At 33.1% G+C, this 21,838-nt stretch overlaps 1 protein-coding gene across 3 annotated transcripts in view; it reads right to left on the minus strand.

The window, feature by feature from the left end:
* Positions 1 to 14,059, minus strand: part of LOC118195153 (neuropilin-2-like) — a 70,096-nt gene extending 56,037 nt beyond the window's left edge. For 2 of the 3 annotated variants that reach the window (XM_085824902.1, XM_035366409.2), the window contains exons 1-4: positions 13,911 to 14,059; positions 9,487 to 9,566; positions 3,571 to 3,725; positions 2,540 to 2,742 (exon numbers count right to left, since the gene is read on the minus strand). In XM_085824902.1, coding sequence (XP_085681028.1) covers positions 2,540 to 2,742; positions 3,571 to 3,725; positions 9,487 to 9,538 — 410 coding nt within the window. In that variant the 5' untranslated portion in view covers positions 9,539 to 9,566; positions 13,911 to 14,059. Of the gene's footprint in view, positions 1 to 2,539; positions 2,743 to 3,570; positions 3,726 to 9,486; positions 9,567 to 13,910 lie in introns of those variants that run through there. The other variant, XM_085824903.1, reaches the window with a different exon arrangement.
* Positions 14,060 to 21,838: the final 7,779 nt, after the last annotated feature.

Below are 21,838 nucleotides of genomic sequence, written 5' to 3' on the forward strand. Positions count from 1 at the left end.
ATCTGTAAGTTAATGAGGTAAAAGGAATAAAAATTATCGAAAGACATAATATAAAAACAAAAGAAGTAAAGTATGTTTATTACCCTTTTAGATATATTTGTCTTTAAGAAACTCTAAATAAAACACTTTGCGATTTTAAAACAACCATTTATTAATTAAAATACAATAACACGCCGAACAAATATTAATTTAGAAGTCAGACAACAAAAATCAGCGTAATATTTTCAAATTTTCACAGGACTAGTTTCGATGGTTTTACCAAACCATCATTCTCAACTGCAAAAAGCGCAAATGAACGAAATAAGATATAATGATTAGATAAGATAAGAAAGCCTGGACAGGAGATAAGTCACTGGCGCCATCTGTTGATGAAACCAGAACTAAAATGTGATTTCTTGAAAGGATGAGGGCAAAGATGGATTGGAATTAGGGTCGTTAACTAGAACACAAAGATTTTTTTGAATGTGAAATGCTTCTAGAAAATCCAGTTCTCCAATGGAAGATGTTTTTTGAATAATTTTTGCAGCAGAAAAATTTAAAGTGTGGTTTTCGGACCAACAATGTTGAGCAACAGAAGACTTCTGTGTTTCCTTTTTTCTAACATATGCCTCATGTTCCTTGACGCGAAATTTTAAGGCTCTCTTAGTTTGGCCAATGTAAATTAAGCCACACTGGCAAGGAATCCTGTAAATTCCCCAAGAATTAATATCCGGAATGGGGTCCTTGAGTATGGAACTCGGAATTTTATTGATGGGAGAATACGACCCGAAAGTTAAATTTCTGCAAAATACGTGCAACTTTATAGCTAATTCATGGAAAGAAGGGAATGACAACAGAATTTTTATAATCTCCTAAAACAAGAGTGTGCCTTTTGGTGTGATTAGATGAGAATTTTTCAACTACTTGATTAATAATTATGGGAGAAAAGGCCCTGTCAATAGCTATTGCTTTTAAATAATTTAGTTCTTCATCAAGGGATAGTTTGGAGGAGCAGGAGCTACAATGAGCGAAAGAGCGAGAAAGAGCTACAATGCACGAAATTCATTCTGACCCGTATATTATCATTTCAAAGGCCGACAAAAAAAAATGGTGTCACTAAACTCTTAAACGAAGGACCATATAATCCGATCCCTAAAGATGCTTTACCTTCGGACCTGTCAAAAATAAAAACTGCGATCAAATCTTCACAAATCCTCTCAAGCAACTTAAAACATTCGCTTATCCCATCTGTTGCGAACTCTGCCAGATTATATGCTCTTCTCAAAATTCATAAAAGTGGTATTCCCTTCCGCTCTATTGTATTAAATTTAGTACTGCCTCGTATCCGTTAGCTAAACATTTAGTTTCTAGATTTTCAACTCTATTAGACAATAACATTTACACCATAAAAAATTCAATAGAGTTTGTAAAAAAGGTTAAAAACATTTCTTCTTCTTCAAGTTTGCTCCTGCAAACTATCCCTTGATGAAGAACTAAATTATTTAAAAGCAATAGCTATTGACAGGGCCTTTTCTCCCAAAATTATTAATAAAGCAGTTGAAAAATTCTCATCTAATCACACCAAAAGGCACACTCTTGTTTTAGGAGATTATAAAAATTCTGTTGTCATTCCCTTTTTTCCATCAATTAGCTATTAAGTTGCACGTATTTTGCAGAAATTTAACTTTCGGTTCGTTTATTCTCCCATCAATAAAATTTCGAGTTGCATACTCAAGGACCCCATTCCGGATATGAATTCCTGGCGTATTTACAGGATTCCTTGATAGTGTAGCTTAATTTACATTGGCCAAACTAAGAGAGCCTTAAAATTTCGCATTAAGGAACATGAGGCACATGTTAGAAAAAAGGAAACACAGAAGTCTTCTGTTGCCCATCATTGTTGGTCCGAAAATCACGCTTTCAATTTTTCTGCTGCCAAAATTATTCAAAAAACATCTTCCATTGGTGAACTGAATTTTCTAGAGGCATTTCACATTAAAAAAAATCTTTGTGTTCCAATTAACGACCCTAATTCCAATCCATCTTTGCCTTCAGCCTTTCAAGAAATTATGTTTTAGTTCTGGTTTCATCAACAGATGGCGCCAGTGACTTATTTCCTGTCCAGGCTTTCTTATCTTATCTAATCATTATATCTTATTTTGTTCATTTGCGCTTTTTGCAGCTGAGGATGATGGTTCGGTAAAACCATCGAAACTAGTCCTGTGAAAATTTGAAAATATAAGGCTGATTTTTGTTGTCTGATATCTAAATTAACCATTTATTATACAAATGATGAAGCCAGGATTAATAAAACAGATGTAAGAAGTTAAGTACTGTATAAGAATGTATATCTTAAGTGTAAATATACTTTAACTAAGAATATTAACATTAAATATAAGTACTTCAGCATGCGTTTAAGTATTTGAAAGAGAAAGTAAGATCACTGTATCGCAAATAAAATAAAAAATAATTATCACCTCTACATGCCTTTATGTACTCAGCTAGTCTATCCAACTATTATTTTTATGTAATTATCCATAAGCTATGATTAAAATCTTACCGAATCTTAGCTTTTTCACGATTCCAGGAATCGAATAGCGTCCCCTTATAAAGTACTTTCATATACTGCTGGCAGGAAAAGGACGAATCAATCAAGATCATCATGTGCTCTTCCGTAGCGTCTGTATACGTTATATTTCCACGCATTTCAAATCCCCGAATTAACGTGAGATCTTCAGCATCATGATGAAGAACAGTTAGCACCTAACGAAAAATATATAAATATAATTCTAATGTTTATAAAATATTTTGTTACTGTATATGCTATTTCTTAAGCTTTAATGCACGATTATATATTTCATAGAAAGTGGATCATTACTCAAGAATCTAAGAAAATTTGAAGCAATATGTTCGAAATGGATTTTCTTCTCTTTGCTACACTCCGAACTAGTTGATGCTGATAATCTGGAAACACATATTTTTAATTTCATTTCAACTTTAAATAATAATCGAGTTAAAAACTACTCTCTCATCCCTTTAATTAATGTCCCAAATATTTGTGGTGACTGGCGGCAAGTAGCGCATCTGACTCCGTATAATGATTAGTACATTTGTGAGGTTGCGTAATACTTACTGCATTTTGAACTCAAAAGCATATAATAAGCACCTAACGAAGGAGTTCTTTACAAAGTCAGGAGTTCCAATCTCGGCAGGAACACCATTGATTTTTCATGTTTCTGATGAAATAATAAACCTAAAGACTCAAGAGAGTTATATAATTCTAAGTATATACGAGCTGATACTGAATTAATAATTTTTATGATTATCTGCAGCAATATTTTAGGTAATAACAGATGCTTTTAACTTCATATACTCTACACCTATTACAGATTCATTTGGTTTTTACAAACCCTTATTAGATTTAATTAAAGAAATATTTTAAACAATAATATTTGCATTTTATCTATCTTTACCTATGACAAGCGCACTTTAAATGGAGTGGTTGAATGGAACGAAATGTTGCTTTACATGTTCATTTCACCTAAATATTTCACCTAAATATATCGGGAAGAATCAATATTAACCGCTTACTTCATGAGAATCTCTTCCGTCTCCCATATCACATTCGACTATAATGGGAGCAAGAGGACCATCATCATCAACATCTATTTCGTAGTTTCCTGTGTTCCGAATGTTTTGATAATACCACAAATCATGACAATTCCGTCTGTGTCCAGAATGCTCAGCTAAAACACAGAAAAAAGTATAAACAATCCAATATGATACCTTAGGTGATTAATTATTACAGTCATCCTTTGCTGGGATCCTTGTCTCATTTAAATGTGATTTTTGGTGAGAAAAGTATTACTTCATTCACGTGCAGAATTCCAAAACATGCGGCAACAGAATTCCAAAACTGAATTTTAAATCTTTATTTTAGAGGGAAGCCAATGCATACAATTTAATACGTATAAAAAGAATATTCGAAAATATTTTTAATTTAGTCTCACTGTATTTTTTCTATTGTAAAAATCGTAGTGATTTTCATCTATCAGAAAACTTTTATAATTGATATTATTGGAATAAAAGCTTCTTTCCATTAAATTTTGTAAACTCATTTTTGAGTTCTTTTCTTTCTTTAAAATCATTTGAATATTTTCACGTATAAATAACGGTGCATGAAAAAGGCTATTAATAGAAATGAAGAATAGCATATTAGCATACTAAAAATATTTTACTTATATCCTTGTGCAAATTAATTAAAATAAACTTTTTTTCATGAGTTTTAAAATCATTCCTATCATTCTTCAACATTCGTACCCAAATATGTTAAAATGTAGATAGGATGAATAAATCCTTTTTCTAGCAAAACTTTCTACAAATCAGAAGGGTTTTTGAGAGGAATTTCCGTAGATGAAAGCTCCATATGATATCACATCAGCTGAAAGTTTACTGTTACCAGAGATGGATGTGACGCCGCGGAAGCATACAAAGATTGTTACTCTCTAGAAACATACGCCAAAGACTTACAGAGAGATTTCAAATATAGCTGGAGTTAGTATTGACACCCTGAGCCGTATCATAAGACAAAAAAGGGGGGAAGAAACAGGATCCATATCTCCAAAGTGGATAGGTAAATGTGGCTGAAAAAACAAAACAAAGCCAAGAAATGACTTTTCTTCTTACACAAAGTCAAAAATACCTTCGAAACACTAGTACTGCACTCAATAGAGATTCAAAAGAGCATGGAACAAATATTAGCTCATCTGCTGTTCAGAGGCGTCTTCTTGCAGCTGGTCGGTGAGCCTATCGCCTTATTAAGAAATAGCTTCTCAGCCAATTCTGCTTCTGATTCTTTCTGATTCTGACCTGAGACAGCGAGTGTGTATCTCTTCTACTTTTGACGAAAACTGACCCAGTAATCGTAGGCGGTCAGTGACTTATTCATTTCAGCTACCTTCGAGTATTTCGAAATGTCCTTTTATAGGGCACCTGGTGATCTTACTGATGAAGACGAGCTAAGTGAAAGAAGTTCTGTCAGCTCTTTCAAGGCAAATAGGACTTCCCCGCTGCGAAAAGAGGATTTTATGCTTTCTCCTAAGGGTAGGAAATTGGTGAAGAAGAAATCTAAGAAGACTACGGATAATGAAGTTCACACAAATTCTAGTATGGAGATGAACACGACTAGAGCGGACGAAGAAAGAGAAAAAATAATGTGTTTAAGGAAACTTATGGCGGATCAAGGAGTTGATAACGTTCTTGAACTACTGCGCTCATCAAGGTGCCAGGCAGCAAAGAAGCCTAAAAGGGATGATAATCAGCATTCGAAGAAAGAGAAAGAAAACACTTGGATTTCGCCAAAGAAAATTGTTAAAATTGTCGAAAAAGAGATACAGATGGAAGTTCCGAAAGAAAACAGATTTGAAGTACTGAACGAAGCCAAAAACCAGGAAGAAGGCGGAGCCAGTAAGGAAAAGACGCCCCCACCGATTGTATTTCAGCAGCGCAGTGTGGATTAGATGGTAATAGACGAACTTCTAAGAAAAGAATGCAAAGAAGAGTTCGAGGCGAATGTGAAGTCTACGGCAATTTACGTCAATGTTAAATCTATTGAGGACTATCGAAATGCTACGAAAATGTTGCAAGAGAAGAGCAAACCATATCATACATTTCAGTTACCAAGTGAGAAACCACTATGAGCGATACTGAAAGACCTACCAGACACGGTGAAAGAGGAAGCAATACTTGACGATCTAAAGCGGCTATTAACCATTGAGAAGCTAAAACAATTTCGAAAAGGAAAATCAAAGAATTTCGAGAAGCTTCCCATTTTCCTGCTCGAACTGAAGAAGAATCAAGCAGGCTACGCAATCTTTAATTTGAACAATATGTTCAGTTTCAACGTCAAGGTTGAGAAGCATAATCCGAAAAAGAGGTCAAGGTGTCAGGAGTGAGGGTCACTCTCAGCACCTGTGCACTAACCAAGTGTGGCAATTCTTACAGGAGTAAGGAATGTCCCGTCAGACAAGATGAAGAACCCACCTGCATTTATTGTTAAGAAAACCATGTGAGCTACCGTAGTTGTAGCTATTACAGAAGGAAATCTGAGAAGAAAACGGAGAAGAAGCCCACCACTAAATCCCAAGGAGTTCGTAAAGATTGATGATGACTTTCCCGTACTTCCAAGTAAAGCGCCAGCAGTACCGAGAAGGAAAATAGCACTTCTCACTCCAACCTCCCCCAGATGATCTTCGAGAAGCAGTCAGTTGGCTGAAAGATAGAAAAGTTAACAGCTTGCTACGAAGCATGATTAAACACATCGCGAAAATTCGTGCAGCAAAGTCTACCGCCGAAAAGCTAACAGAGAGGTTTAGAGCAGCGATGATGCTTATGAAGTTTGCGGTAGATGAAAATTAAGGACTATTAAGGACTAATCCTTCTTCTAAAATTCTTTGCACCATCTTAGCAGCCCATTTTCATTGTTTTACGATCATGGGCACGATTCTTCATTATTGCAAGTTGCACTCACTTGTTCAAAATGGAAGAGAGACTTAGGAAATTCTGTTTTTTACTTGTTCGATTTATGTTCTAGTTATTTTTTTTTTGGCATAATTCACAACTACCTAGCCGTTCTACAAGGGGTAGGGTTCTGGTAACCCAGGCACCCTGGTGCTATACCGTTTCTCTCCGTGTTCTGTTCTCAGCCAACCAATGAAGAAAAATCGCTACTTGAGGGTACTAAAATATAAAAATTGGGCAAAAGTACTATTTAGCGACGAAAGCCATTTTTTCGTCCAAGGCCAGCGAACTCAACACGTGCGGAGATCGCCAGGCGAAAAAAACATTATGGATTACCATGTAAGGTGTATTTTAATTTTAGAACAGTTATTTTTAATTTTGAAAATCTTTTCTTTCACTTGTTTCTCTTGTTTCCACTTACAACTCCTTGCCATAATGACATTTTAATATCGCGTTTAATGCAAATGAGTTAGAAGTAGAAAAGAAAGTTCAACTTACTTCGAAAGAGAGAGTGCGTAGGAGCCCTTAGTGGAGCGTGTTTGCCGGCTACGTCTACGTTCGGTTGTATTTTGAGCGACGGGCGGTCTTTGACCCCCTATACACAGGTAAAGATAGAAGTTGAAAGAAGCTTTCGTCCCTTTTGGACTTCTTATCAATCTCCTGTACCTTTAAACCCTTAACGGTTCTCGTTCTTCACTTTAGCCATACTCATCTCTTAATTATTCATTATTTCTTAAAAGTTGTGGAAGTTATTGCTGTTTCCAGCAAAGATACTCCGGAAGCCATCGCCTTGGTCCTTGGTCCGTATTTTATGTACCTGTTGAGAATCGCCGGCTAAGTTCATTTAAGGTCGAACTATGTTAGGTATTTGTGTCTAGCTTCGGCTATGTCTATTTAGTTTAGTATTAAACTAGGTCGTAGTTTCTTAGTCTGATTTAAAAGTCCAAATGAAGGCTTTCCTGTAAGCCCGAGAAGGGGCCATCTGTTATTATTTCTTTGGGAGAATAAAAGGGTGCTTTAACTCTTCTCAAGTCTCTGTAGCAACTACTTGAACTCAGCGATAATTCGCTATTTAGTTCACTAGGTTCCTTGACATGATATCTAGACAAAGTATTTAGGAACATTATAACCACATTAACCAGGTTGTTAAACATTCAAAAGAAGATGTTTTGGACTTTGCAAAACCTGTTGACTGTATACATGCGTTCTTAGCAATATGGCTATTCTGGATATCTGGTTCATAGCCATTCTGGATAAAAAGGTTGCTCCTATAGATGAAGAATCGATACCCTGATCGCGCGGAGATTTTTCAGTAGGGTTTTAGCCCGTGCCAAACGTCCAAAATGGTCAAGAAATTCATTTCTGATAACCAAACTGAGACATTGTAGTGGCCTAGGAATTCTCCTGATATTAACCCAACAGAGAATCTCTGGGCTATATAAAAGAATTGCATATTAAATATGGACTGTACAACTATGGAGAAGCTAAACACGGCGATAATTCATGTGTGGTACAAGGACACAAGAAAAATTAGTATCCATGCCAAATCGTGTCCAAATGTTAATAAAGTGTTGTGGGGATCATATTATGTACTAAAATGTTTAATTTTATATAAATTTAAAAAAAAAACATTTTTTCTTAGTTTTCTCAATTTTTCGAGTTTGTTTCAATTAATTTGCACAAGGATGAACTTGGCAGTCATGCACAGAAAATGCATAAAAGAGAAATTAATAAAAATTCACTTCAAACCATTCGTCAATGATACAGCAATACATAAGTATATAATAAAAGTTCTAAAAAAATAACAAATGTAAAAGCACGTAATGCCTTGTTGCATGTTAATAATATACAGAGATTCTGATAATTTATTTCTTTCCTATTTACACTTCTAAAATAAGTTTACATTGTACTAAAAGTATCCGTTATTTTTTAACTATTAACATTTGTATAACATATTACATTCAAGTTAGCGGTTAGCGTCTACTAAAGCGGCTTGTAATATTGAAAGCTTCGAAATTCGAAATCTATCCATAAATTGGTTTCCCTCCATTTGACAGTGGAATAGCTAACAAATTTTCCTAGATTACAGCTAGTAGCTTTTTGAAAATACAGTTCATCGAGTCTCAGAATATCGTTTATACCGACTGCATGTCATTTGAGCATTTCCTTTTGTAAATGTCCTTTACAGTTGAGGCCCACCAGTGGCCGAGCGATAAAGTGGCTGAATACTGGTAGTTCGGTCCGAGGTTCGAATCACACGAACGGGCTGGCTGCATGGGCATGTTCGTGGTTTTCCCCATGTGTAACGTGTATACGAGCCCGTTCCCTTAGAAAGTCCTCCACGAAGGCATCCCTTCCCTTAGGCAGATAGCCCTAGTGTGCTTTGCCATAATTAAATAAACCTAACCAGTTGACATGTTTTAGCCGATTATGACAAAGAACGCAAGGCCTTACTGCGTAAGGTAAAAGATCGTGGGGAACTTTCTAAGGGAAATTGGCTCGTATACACCTTACACATGAGGAAAACCATGAAAACGTCCACACAGCCAGCCCGTTCGTCTGGAATTTAACCCAAGTGGGAACTATTAGTGTTTAATGACTTTGCCGCTCGGCTGCTGGGGCTCCTTTTACAACTGGACTTTTGTAAATAAGTACTAAAAATCAAGCAAAGACTAAAGTCTCAAACATTAATGTCAAGAATATTTCATATCAGAGGTGAATTTTCGCTTGACATCTTATGAACAATTTTGTCCAACAAATTTATGTCTATAATGTGTAGAGTCATCAGGTTATATCGATGCATGAACGTGAAAAATTTGCAATGCCGTTGTCGGGATTCGAACTTCCGACCTCCTCCTGAATACGTGTGATGCGTGTTTCCAGTTACACCACGAAGGGCTGCGGAGATGAGGGAAAAAATACCCTAAAAATGAAAATGGAAAAGTATTTTCTAATGAAATAACCAGTTATATTTTGAATACAACTTACCTGAAACGCTGAAAAGAGACAAGATGAAGCTGCAGAAAAGAATTTTCATCATGTTTCGTAGTTATCTGATGTCAGGAGCCCTAGAATTATCGTTAAATATATTAATTTACCCAGACTTTCTTCAGATAGGAAAAAATTTATATCTGCCTGATAAAATATATTTATTTGTGATAAAATAAGAATTTCAGTGATATCATATTTAATTAATTCACTAAAATAATTTTTGGTTCCTTGAAAAAAAAAAAATTTTAAGTATCTCTTAAAAACTTCAATTTATATGTAATTTTATTATTATTATTATTATTTCCAAGAAACTTATATGCAACTGAAAGGTTTTTCTCAAATTATGAACTTTGTTTACTTTAAATCAGCGATTTCGAAATTTTTTTGATTGCGTACCATGAGACGAAACTAATTGTAAATTGGTCAATATAAAAATATAATGCAATATAATGTAAAATAATGTAATATGATATTATATAATGTAATATAAAGTAAAATAATGCAATATAATGTAATGTAATGCAATGTGCATACGCTTTAAAGCAGGTGCAATTATGACTTTGAGCTCCCCAGACGCTAGTGAAACTAGACATTGTGGTCGATGGAAGAATCGCGTACTCACGTGATACATGATCAGACACTCGCAAATGATCGTGAGCCTACTTCTTTGGAGTACCCCCCAAGTATCACTTCGCGTACCCTTTGAGATAAGGGTACCCCACTTTGCAAACCACTCATTTAAAATAACTGTTCTATAATATCTTGATCACATTTAGCGATATATTGTCCATGTTTTCGTATAAACAAATGGGCAGGTTTCGGCAATTTGATAACAATATCCGAATAATAACATTAATCAAGAATACATTAAGCCACGCCTACTAATATCGATGCCAATAAATTCATTCCAGGCAAAAGGTTTAAAAGTGATTCGTAGTTTATTACGCAACAGTTATCCTTTCATTCCTCAGCAATTCATCAGCGATGATTAGCAAATCAAGCAGACACTACGCTATAATTATATTGCATTTAAGTTCAAACTCTACAGTCATACTTTTCTTCTCTTAAGTATTCCTCTTTTGCACTTAATTTCCATAATTTTGGAGAAAATTAAATAAAAACGCAAACTGAAAAGCTGACTAGATAGCAAAATTTAAAAGATACTAAATGAAATTTAAAAAAAAAAAAGCAAACTGAAAAGCTGTCTGGATAATAAAGTTTAAAGAGAAGTGCATGTTCAAAATGATATTGTTAATACTTTTTAAAGAATAAAAACTTTGATTAAATTTTTCCATTAAACTGTTGCTACTTCAGTCTAAAATGCGTGTATTTAAAATATAAAATTAGACATCTTGAAGATAAGAATCATTTTACGTTTTTCTCTAGACCAAGTACAATATTAATAAGACCTCATTATTAAATAATGAAGAATCTGTATGTACGTCTGTTACATGTATACCGAAATAAAACAACATTCTATTTAAAAGGTTAAAATTCATTACAATTTTAATGCACAACATGCTTAAAATTCAAAATAGTAATTATTTTAATAGAAGTTTAATTCAACTTCTTTATTGCTTTAATTAAAATTAGCATTAATATCTAATTTTTAAATTGTATTAAATTCAATTGAAAATATCAAATAATTTAATTAGCTTTAATGATTAAATATGTTTTTATGCCTCCCAACCGGTATAGTGGTTAGCGTCGCTGACTGCCGTGCCGAAAGGCCCGGGTCCGAATTCCGGAGAACGCATGGATGTCTGTAAGTGTATAGTGTCGGTGCGGCGTGGCGCCACTCTAAATATACTGCGAGCCGAAAGTCCTCTCGTGTGGTTTGGTCATGGAGGTAGGAAAGGGAGGAGGGGCCATTTCGCGCTAGAAGTGAAGCACTGCTTTGAAGCTTGGGTCACCAGACTGGGTGTTCTTTGTTTACATTCAGAAGCTCGCTTGACAAGATTCTGATAGTATTTCGACACACGACAGTTCCATAGAAATCGAAAAAGGGACACTCATGAAAGAAACATTCATAGTGTGATGGATAATAGCAATTTGTATAGTTTACTGACATTTACGCAAAAATCACATCTTGGTTATTTTTCGATAACTAACAACAGCGATTTTGATTATGAATTTGTTTTATAAAATTCTAAGCTGTTGCACTACAAAAATATAGATTTTAAGAAAATTGCTAAAAGAGATCTGCCAAAATTTATTTTCTAGAAGATTTGAAAAGTTTGAAACTTAATGGCTAAATGTAAATATAAAATTATGTATGTTAAAATATTTGTAATTAGGCACATAGGTCAGATTAAGTTTTTATTACATAGAGTAACGCATGCAAGGGCTATCTGCCTAAAGAGAGAGATGCCATCGTGGAGGAATTTTGAAGTAAAACTGACCTTTGAGTGGGTATTAAAAATAATACATATAATTTTCATTCAAATTATATTCATATATATTTTTTATGTAAAACTTTCGGTTGTATGCTAAATTAGTGTAAATTACTTTACACGAAAAATATAGTGAATGCACAGAAATTAAAGATTTGCACATGCCGGAAATGATAAATAGGAAATATGTATGGGTATTTATACATGTGCTTGCATGCATAAATACCCATACATATTTCAATGCATTTTATGCAAAAAGCATGTATCTGCCTTTGACAAAATACTTAAATATTCATTAAATTATTTATAAATGTATTTGAAATGAAGAATTTATTCACTTATAAACAACTGTGAAAGTACTGTGAAGAAATCTAATGATTAAATGTATCTAATTTATAATGATTATAAATGTTATCTAAATATATAATAACCTTAATATTGAGTTGTAAACATAAATTGAAATCCTGTTGACAAATACGTTATAAAACTATTTAAGCAAGAATTGTTCGTATTAGAAAGCAATCTGTTAAAAGGTATTGTAAAGCAAATGCTATGAGATGCGCACTTAAGAACGTAATAAAGAGTTTTGGAATATGTATTGTTGAAATGAAGGGTAAAAAAAAAAAAAATCTGATAAGTATAATTAAAAGAATTATTCCCCTTACATTTTATAATAACTCAGTTACAAGTTTTAAATAATACTTAAAAAAAATTATTTTATTCCCTTTGAGAAATGTTCAGAGAAAGTCAAATACTATTTAATACCTATTTAATTATTAGGAATTAGCGAAATACTTATTTAAAGTATTTCACTAATTCCTAATAATTCTCTAATTTAAAATGAACCGAATAGAGCATTAATTATAAATTGACTTACATTTTTCGATTTAAAAGATGCCTCAGAAGCCAAAAAATCATGACATATTTAAGAAAGTATTTTATTAAGAAGCTCTATAAATAGAAAAGAAATAATGCATAATTTTAATATTAATAATGCAATAAACTTTGATCTTAATTTTTGAACCTTAACCGAATAAAATCGAATTACCTTAATTTTTTTTTCTAATGTAATTACCGAAAACTTGTGAAAATATTTCATTCAAATTAAACCATTCTGAGAAAACTGTCCTGTGAAAAGTATAGCATTTAATTCCGTTCAGAATGAAATGTTGTTTAAAAATATGTTGTTTTCACATACTTAGGACTCTGAAGTGTTGTAGAAAAAGAAAATATATACATTTATCTGTATATTTGCGACGTAATTACAAAATATTTACACCCGAACGCGTCAAATCCCATAGAACTCAATGGTAAATGACCCAATGTTTTGGTCACCACGTAGGGATCGCCGGTGCTTCAGAGCAGGGTACGGAGAAACTTGTTTAGGGCGACTCCTTCTTACTTCCTACCTCCATGGGTTTGGTGGAAGGGGAGAGGGGTGGGAGATCCTCTCGAAAGGCTGGTGGTAGGAAAAGAGGGGTGGAAGGCTCTGAAACCGGTTTTCCAAGATGCTCTCCTTCAAAATTGCGAGTGGAAATAAGCAAAGTCGTACTTGTTACCTGTATGGTGCCAAAGGCCCTTGACAACTGCAGGTACAGTCCTGACTACGATGAATTTTAAGGACTTGCTCTGATATAAGACAAACGAGATTAAACACAACACTATTTCTTTGTTACAGTTACATTTTGTTAGTACTGTTTGCTGAATTTAACATTTATTTTATTTTAAATTTCAGCGAATTTTAAAACTGTTGTAAGTCAGACCGATGCCAAGTTAACAGAGCGATTTCTTAAACCAACAACTTTATAATCTAAATATTCTATAATAAAATACTAGAAGGCTTTCCTTACAGACTTAAACTGCTATAGAAACATATATTATTCAAATTCATAAGCATCCTATAGCAAATATTATTATAATAAATGATAAAGCAATGTATATTTTAAAAAAATTAGTTAATTATTATAAATTTTCATCAAATAATTAAAAGTAACAAAACGAAGTAATTAATTAATAGTCGAAATTTACCTTTATGTCCTCACGCTCGAAAAGTTGAGCTTCGGTTTCTTATCTTCTTAAGTCGCCTTTTATATAGTGTTATTCAGCATGAAAAAAGTCACATTTTATTCTACTCCATTCCTTCCCTTTTTTTAATGTGATTATGGAGGTTCCGGATGCTTTTGATAAAGAATTTTCCTGCTCCGGAAATGAAGCGGAATTAATCTCTGCCGGATACAAGAAAGATGAATAGCCTATTCCTGAAGGTTAAAATTCATAGCATGACTAATTTTATTTCAAATGTAATTAGCCTCAATTCTCGCCATAATCCGTTTGATTATACATCATATTATATGGACAGATACATAGATAGATATACATATATGATATGCACACACACATATATGATATGCACATATATTTATATATGTATATATTAATACATTGTATAAATTTATGTATATATATAAACTATATAAAATAATTTATACTTTATATAAAAAAGCAAATTTAGCAGAAAAATTTTATGTTTTAAACGTGAATGAGAAAATGTGTTAATCTTTCTTTTAAAAATGTAATAAGATGGCGTTTAATACAAAATACAATAATTTCATTTCAAATTAACTCATTTTTTGTTTGGGGGAATATGTCGGAACTACCATTTATTATTAAATTTATAAGTTTAATAATTATCGCCGCGATATCGCGCGAAGCGCAACATTTCCGGCTCAGTCAGATAGGGCCACATGGGCGGATAACATAGCGATGTCAAAAGGTAAAATTTCAAAGCATATGAAGTGGTAGGGGGTGAGTTAAAACATGCAAGGAGACACGAGAGACTAACGAGAGACCAACCAAGAGGCATAGGAGGACGCAGCGAAGCATTGCAATAACGTAGATATGTGATATTATCGATACAAGTGAGACGAACTATTGAGAGAGTACCTGCGAGAATGGAGTACAAGTACGTATCTAAGAGAATAACTGAGATGTACAGGAAGTCTTAGATAGAGGTGTATCAGGTAGGGAAGTTAGAGTATCGGGTGGGGTGAGCCGCGAAAGGACGATAAGCTTGATCTTCTTGAAGTATACTTGATAGTTGAGCACTTGTAGATTGGTAATATGGTTAGAGTTTAGGGCTTTATTAAAGAAATTTTCATTCATGTGGTTTAAGAAATCCTCCACTTTTTCCCCTTTAAGATCTGTATGAAGCGTATCATAGCTTACAAAGAAATGAGCGTCTGTTATGATCCTGAGAAATTTGTTTTGAATGACCTGCAATTTGACTATGTCTTTTTGTGAGGCAGTTGCCCTGGTGGGCGATGCGTACGAAAATATTGGCCTGATCATAGCCGTGTAAATGCGAAGCTTCTTATACAAGCTAAGCTTTGAGAAGTTTCGTATGAGTGATCTGAGACAATTTATAGTAGCTAAGACCTTTCTTCTAGCATTCTTAATGTGATCTGTTCACGTTAACTTATTATTGTAGACAACATCTAAGTAGCTTTACAAGCTCTTACATTAAGTCACGAGAGGATCTTCTTCGTTGAAAAGAAATAATTTTGTCTTAATCGAAGCATTTCTGCTAGTTTTACGTAAGACCAAGAGTTGCGATTTTTGCGTGTTTATATCTCTTCTCCAACTAAGGCACCACTCTTCAAGAGTTGGCATGTATTTCTGTAACTTATAGACAGCATGATTTGCGTTACTCGATTTGATTGCTACAGCCGTATCATCAGCGTAGCGGCCGAGAAAATAATTTTAATCCAATACATCTTTAGGAAGGTCCGGAATATAATATAGGTAGAGAGTAGGACCTAAAATCAATCCCTGAGGGATCCCAGCACGCAACAGTGTCTTATCCGAAGTGTCACTACCAATAGATACATAGAATAGTCTAATTCAGAAGTCAAACAACAAAAATCAGCGTTATATTTACAAAATTTTCACAGGACTAGTTTCGATGGTTTTACCTAACCAACATCCTCAGCTGCAAAACCGCAAAATGAGTCCTGTGAAAATTTTGTAAATATAACGCTGATTTTTGTTCTTTGACTTCTGAATTAGTATTTATTCGGCGTGTTATTTTGTCTTAATTATAGAATAGTCTGTTAGTGATAAATGAGTGCACAAGAAGAATAAGTTCTCTGGTGAAATTTAACTCGACAAGTTTAGAGATCAGCCCCTCATGCTAGATGCGGTCAAATGCTTTCGCCACATCTAGTATGAGTAGGGCGACATTTAACTTATTAATGGAAAGCACTACCAATAAACTCAGATAAGCGAACAAGCTGTTTCATCGTTGACAAGTTTTTACAGAAACCGAACTGTTCAATGGGGAGTTTGTCAAACAAAGGCTGCATTGTAGCCATGATGACATTTTCAAAAATTTTGCCCATGCCAGAGAGAAGGCTGATGGGCCTGAAGCCCTCTGGTTTTGTAAAATCATTTCCAGGTTTGAGTATCACCTTAGCCTTCTTCCAGATAGTAGGGAAGTAGATGTGCCCTAAGCAGGGGTTCAAAATACTGACATATTTAGGAATAAGATTCATAGGAAGGTGCTTTAAGCCAGGTTACTGATGTCATCATGTCCTGGGGCTATCCGATTTTTTAGCTTTTTAATAATACTATGGACTTTCTTAGGTGACGTGAAATCAGTCTTGATTTTAACTGAGTGCGCTCAGAGCCAGTCAGATACAAAGTTATGCACATATTCAACAAAATTATGGTGACATGGTTTGTCATTTGGCCTGAACTGGTTTTGAAGATGGTCAGAAAGTACCATGGCTTTTTCCTTATTAGTAATCACAGTCTTATTCCCAGTATAAATTGGTCTGTTTAGAGTAGGTTTTTGTTTCAGTCTTTTGGCGAAAGCCCAGAAGTATTCGTCCGAGTCCATTTATGCCAAGGATTTTCTTCTCCTATGTTTATTGTCTATACTTGCTTATTTGTTGTTTTTAATTTTTCTGTTAAGCTCATTTAACACTTTCTTAATATTCGGCTCCCATGTCAAACTCCACCTCTTTAGATATCTGTTGCGTTCGTTGATTTGGTCCCGAATAAAGGTCGAGAGTCGGTCAACATTGTTATTGTCAGGGATCGTGTAAGTAGCAGTATTGATTGCAGAAGTAATACTTTCTGCGAGGGAATCAATCGCAAGATACTAAGGCCAAAAGTGGTGGTCACTTTATTGTGAAAGGACCTAATAAGTGGACTACTGTTCCCTCCTATGAAGAGACGGACAGTTACAGCCATGCCTTCTCCAAGATTCGAACCTGGACTCTTCGGTATCGCAGTAAGCTCCCCCTCCACTTTACTATCTGGGCGACGAGCGGTCAAAACTTAAAGGACAGTATAAATTTATACAAGCTAGAGGTTCAGAACTAATATATTTGTTGTTTTATTTAACTTGGCAATTCAGATTGGGCTAACATTTTGTTTATTCCTTTCAGATAATGTATTTGGGAAGTTTTCAATATACATGGAATTTTGTTTAAATTCTTGGTATAATCGAGTATTAATTTGTTAGTAACTTATATGATTTTCACACTAGTATTAAGTAATCTTAGTTTTAATATAATATTATATTTCTTTGTTGTTTTAGATTTTAACACCGAGTAAGTCCATGTGTTTAATGATATATAATACATTTCAGAATTATTAGATTTGCTATTATTACCAAGCTAAATACCTGATCGATGTAACTTGAATTATCATTGAAAGAAGTAGTTAATGCAATTTTGTAAATAAATTTGAATGCTTTCATTGTATAGTTTAATTGTATATATATTATACATAACTTCCTACAATAAAGATTAAAAGAATTATGAAGACCACATTTTTTAACACCGAGAATACTAATTCATCAGTTTCTTTAAAAAATATATCTAGTGACAGAATAAAATACATTTAATCTTTTAGCTCATCCAGTCGTTGATTTTTATAAACATGTGCAACTTTATTGCAACTCATAAAAATACGTTTCTCACATTTTATATTATGTGACAGAACAGAATTCTTTCTTTTATTTTTATGATGGTTTTGCACTTTATATTGGTTTAATTTTTTTGAAATTTTTAATAATAAATTGAACTTGTTTTTATAACTTTTTGACATTTTTTCATATAATGCAGCATACATCCCACTTTGCTATGCAATTTGTCATGCCATGGTATCTTTAAGAATGTTTCTGGCCTCGATGAGATTACTAACTTTAAAAATTTTAATGTCTGAACAACATCAGTAGACAGAAGCTTGTAAAATATTTTCATCCATCTCTACGTGTAATATTAAAAACATCCTGTATTTTAATATGTGTATTAATTGTGATTATTATATTATTATGACTGATTTTTAAAAATTTTTATTAAAAAAACTTCTACTTTAAAGCCATTGAATCACATCACCTAATTATAATTTGCAATATTTGATTTAATATGCTTGATATAAAATTCCGTTATTTGTGGTTTAAAGATTGCTTTTCTAAAAATCTCAATTTAAGTTTTATTCTGTAGAAAAAACTACTAAGAAAAAGTTTTCTATAATTGGACAGACTTTTAAAGCTATCTGATTTATTAACTTTTAAAAGACTAGAAAGTTTGGAATGGTTTCACTTAAAGGACGAATAATAATGCATCCCCTCCTTTTAGCTGCCATTGTAAAGAGCAAGAATAAAGTTATAATAAGTATTAAAGCATAGTGATAACGATTTAAATATTTGAAGCGCTTTTTTTTTAAAAGTTTTTGATATCTATAAACTGTTTAGCTATGCCGTTTGAGCTAGGTGCAAGAGCCTGAAATAAAAGGGGTTAACACATTGGCAAGCACGAAAAGTTTTAGTGCTGCTAGTAAAGAATTAAGATGCAATAGGAGCAAGTTGACACATGGAGCAAATTCACAGTAATATGACAATATAATGCAAGAATATACATTAATATACAATGAGCATTAACTATAGATTCAATACAGAAGATCCAATAAAAATCAGATTACATGTTATAAATATTCAGCTTGGCCAGAGGTCTGTTTAAATTGGACAGGTCATTCTAACCATAGTCACAGATTTTGGTGGCTGCTTTGTGGCTTTTAGCTTGGCTTTCATGAAATTTCTTGGTAAGGGTGTCGTAGTGCGTTCTAAGTAATGCGACGTTAAGTTCTTAGTGGATGCGGCTATTGTGTAAGTACCTAGGAGAATTTGTAATTTGGCGGACAACACAATTCTACGCCGTTTGCAATATACAAGAATTTTCCACTTGGTGAACCAAGTCTCTAATGCCTGTAAGTGTTGGTGTAACCATTGGATGACTGGGCCTAGAAATGTGCATTGTGCTAGAACCGCTGTATCATCAGAGAACATAGTAAGTGTCGTGTTGGGTGTGGTAGGTATGTCATTCATATACTAAATGTTAAAATTATGTAGGTCCAAGTAAGGATAAACGAAACTTTCTAACAAATTTTTCACTTTAAAAGTACCAAATCCCCGAAATATAAATTTGACTAGCAAAATAAAACATGTGAAAACTGCGTGAAAGGGGGGAAACAACTTTGTAGTATTTAAATCATGATTTTTAGACTATCAATATTTTGTAAGACTATGAACAGTTCTACCTTTAATTCTTAATAAGTATAGCTATATAACTATAATGATATTAAAAATATATGATTCCTTTTACCCTTGCAATATTATCATAGTGAAGTAAAATATTTAGTTCAGAATGTCTTTTAAAATATTATTTATGTTGATTTAAAAAGTGATGGTGGAAAAATAGCATTTTCTTGAAGGCACAACTACCCTTATGATGCCCTACTAAACTTGGAAGATATCATTATAGACAGCTTACCAATAACCAAGTGGATAAGACTGCTGAATACTGCAGTTGACTCAGATCCTGGTGAACAAGCATGTTGCATAGGCATTTTAATGTATTTCCCCATGTGTAACATGAATGTGAGTCATTTATCTTTGAAATTCTCCATAAAGGCATACCTCCCTTTAGTCCATACTCCCCTTAGTGTGTTTTGCCCTAATCTAATAAATCCAATCTAATCATCATGAAGAATTTCTGCAGAATGCTGCTATCTCACACCAGCATTATATCACGTTGGAGTCTTATGTAGCCAGCACAGTCAGATACTGAGAATAAATGAAGTATAAATTATTACTGTTTCACAACTCTGAGAGCCCACTAGTAACTCAACAGTAAAATTGCTAAACACTGGCAGTTCAACAGTGGCTAAAAATGCTGGTGAACAGACTAGCTTTCGCGATTTCCCCTAGCATAGTAAAAATACAAGTTACTTTCCATAACCAGTGCTCCATGAAGACATTCTCCCTCTAGCAGTGAAGTAATTTTGAATATTTTGTGCTATATAATAAGCTAATTAATCCAATTAATTGCTTTCAACACTCAACCATTCAAAATAGTAATTTCAAAATGCAAAATTTTAACAGGACATGATCATGAAATATTTAAAACAATTTCAATAAAAAAAATTTATAAAGAGAACTAGTATATTCTCATTACAGTATGAAAATAATTTTTAATGTCCCTTATTGAAAACTTTGATCTTCAAAAGATACTGCACATTCAGCATGCCCATTTATTTTCTATATTTTTATATATATTTTAAAGTGAAAAAAAAAAAAGCTACAAAAGACTAGCTTTCGATATTTTTTTAACAAACTGTTTTAATTATCAGCATTTCATTTCATTTTGAGTGATGAAAAAAATTTAACAAACAAAAATAATTTATGAAAGAATATCAGTACTTATAAAAGAGTAACAATTTTTATGTTTCATACAATTAAATACATTCTATAATGAATTTATAGAAATATATCCCAGTGTCACATTTTAAAATAAACATGCTTTTTACAATACATAAAACAATTTTTCTTGAATGTCTACATAATTTTAATTCCTGAAGAAAAAAAAAAAAAAGCTTGCAATTAGCATTTGTTATTGCTATGTTTGCTCTAAATGAGGCACAACATGCAAGAGCTAAGGGAAGGGTTTCTTCATGGACAACATTTTTAAAACATCTCGATCATATTCACATTACACAAGCAAGGAACACCAGAAAATATAACTGGCCTTCCACAAGGATATGAATCTAGGTCAAGCTACTAATTTCTGTTAGCATTTCACATTTAAAGTTTTCTATTCCAGAGATAAATATCTCTAGCATAACAAGCATAAAATGTTAAATACATCTTTATTAGCATATTAATTTCAGAGAAATGTAAAAAACCACATTTTAGCTTTATAATTCCAGTCACTGATTTTTATAGTTAAAACAAACATATTTCTTTTACACAGCTCACTTTGTAAAATATCTCCCTGTCATTTACATTAAAATAATTTAAGATATATTTTCCAGCAAGTTCAAAAAGTTTTTATGACAGCATTCCAAGTACATAGCTGCCATCCTTGAAATAAGAAAGCTAGAAGTTTCCAGGTTTCCATACTGCATGATAACACCATTTCAACAGAATTTGAAATTGGTGTAAATTCACTTTATAATGCAAGATTAAGTTTAATGAACTGTTTATAATATGATATATAAATTATATTAATAATTAATTAATGGTATAAAATTTAAGTCAATTGGCCAATTTCATTTTGTAATTTTATTACACTTTTATGCAAAGAAAATCCTCAATAGGAAACGAAGATTTTAATTCTCAAAATACTTCTAAATACAATAAAATTCTAATACTTACTGTACACACTATTGTGTAGACAAACACAGTAATGTACCATATATTAAATTAATAATCAAAAACCAAATTAAACACACACATTAACTAATTAAATACTGGTTGAATATCCATAAGAAGTTCTGCGAATGTTTACAGTAAATCAAGACAATTCAGATGAAATAAAATTTAACAAGAAAAATTATGCTTAAAATCAGTAGGGGTGGGACACGGAATTTGCACAATTTAGGTTTCATTA

Source organism: Stegodyphus dumicola, chromosome 10 (genome assembly GCF_044657685.1).
Source record: "Stegodyphus dumicola isolate Sdum_Otavi_A_Nest chromosome 10, ASM4465768v1".
In the NCBI taxonomy this organism is placed as follows: Eukaryota; Metazoa; Arthropoda; class Arachnida; order Araneae; family Eresidae; genus Stegodyphus; species Stegodyphus dumicola.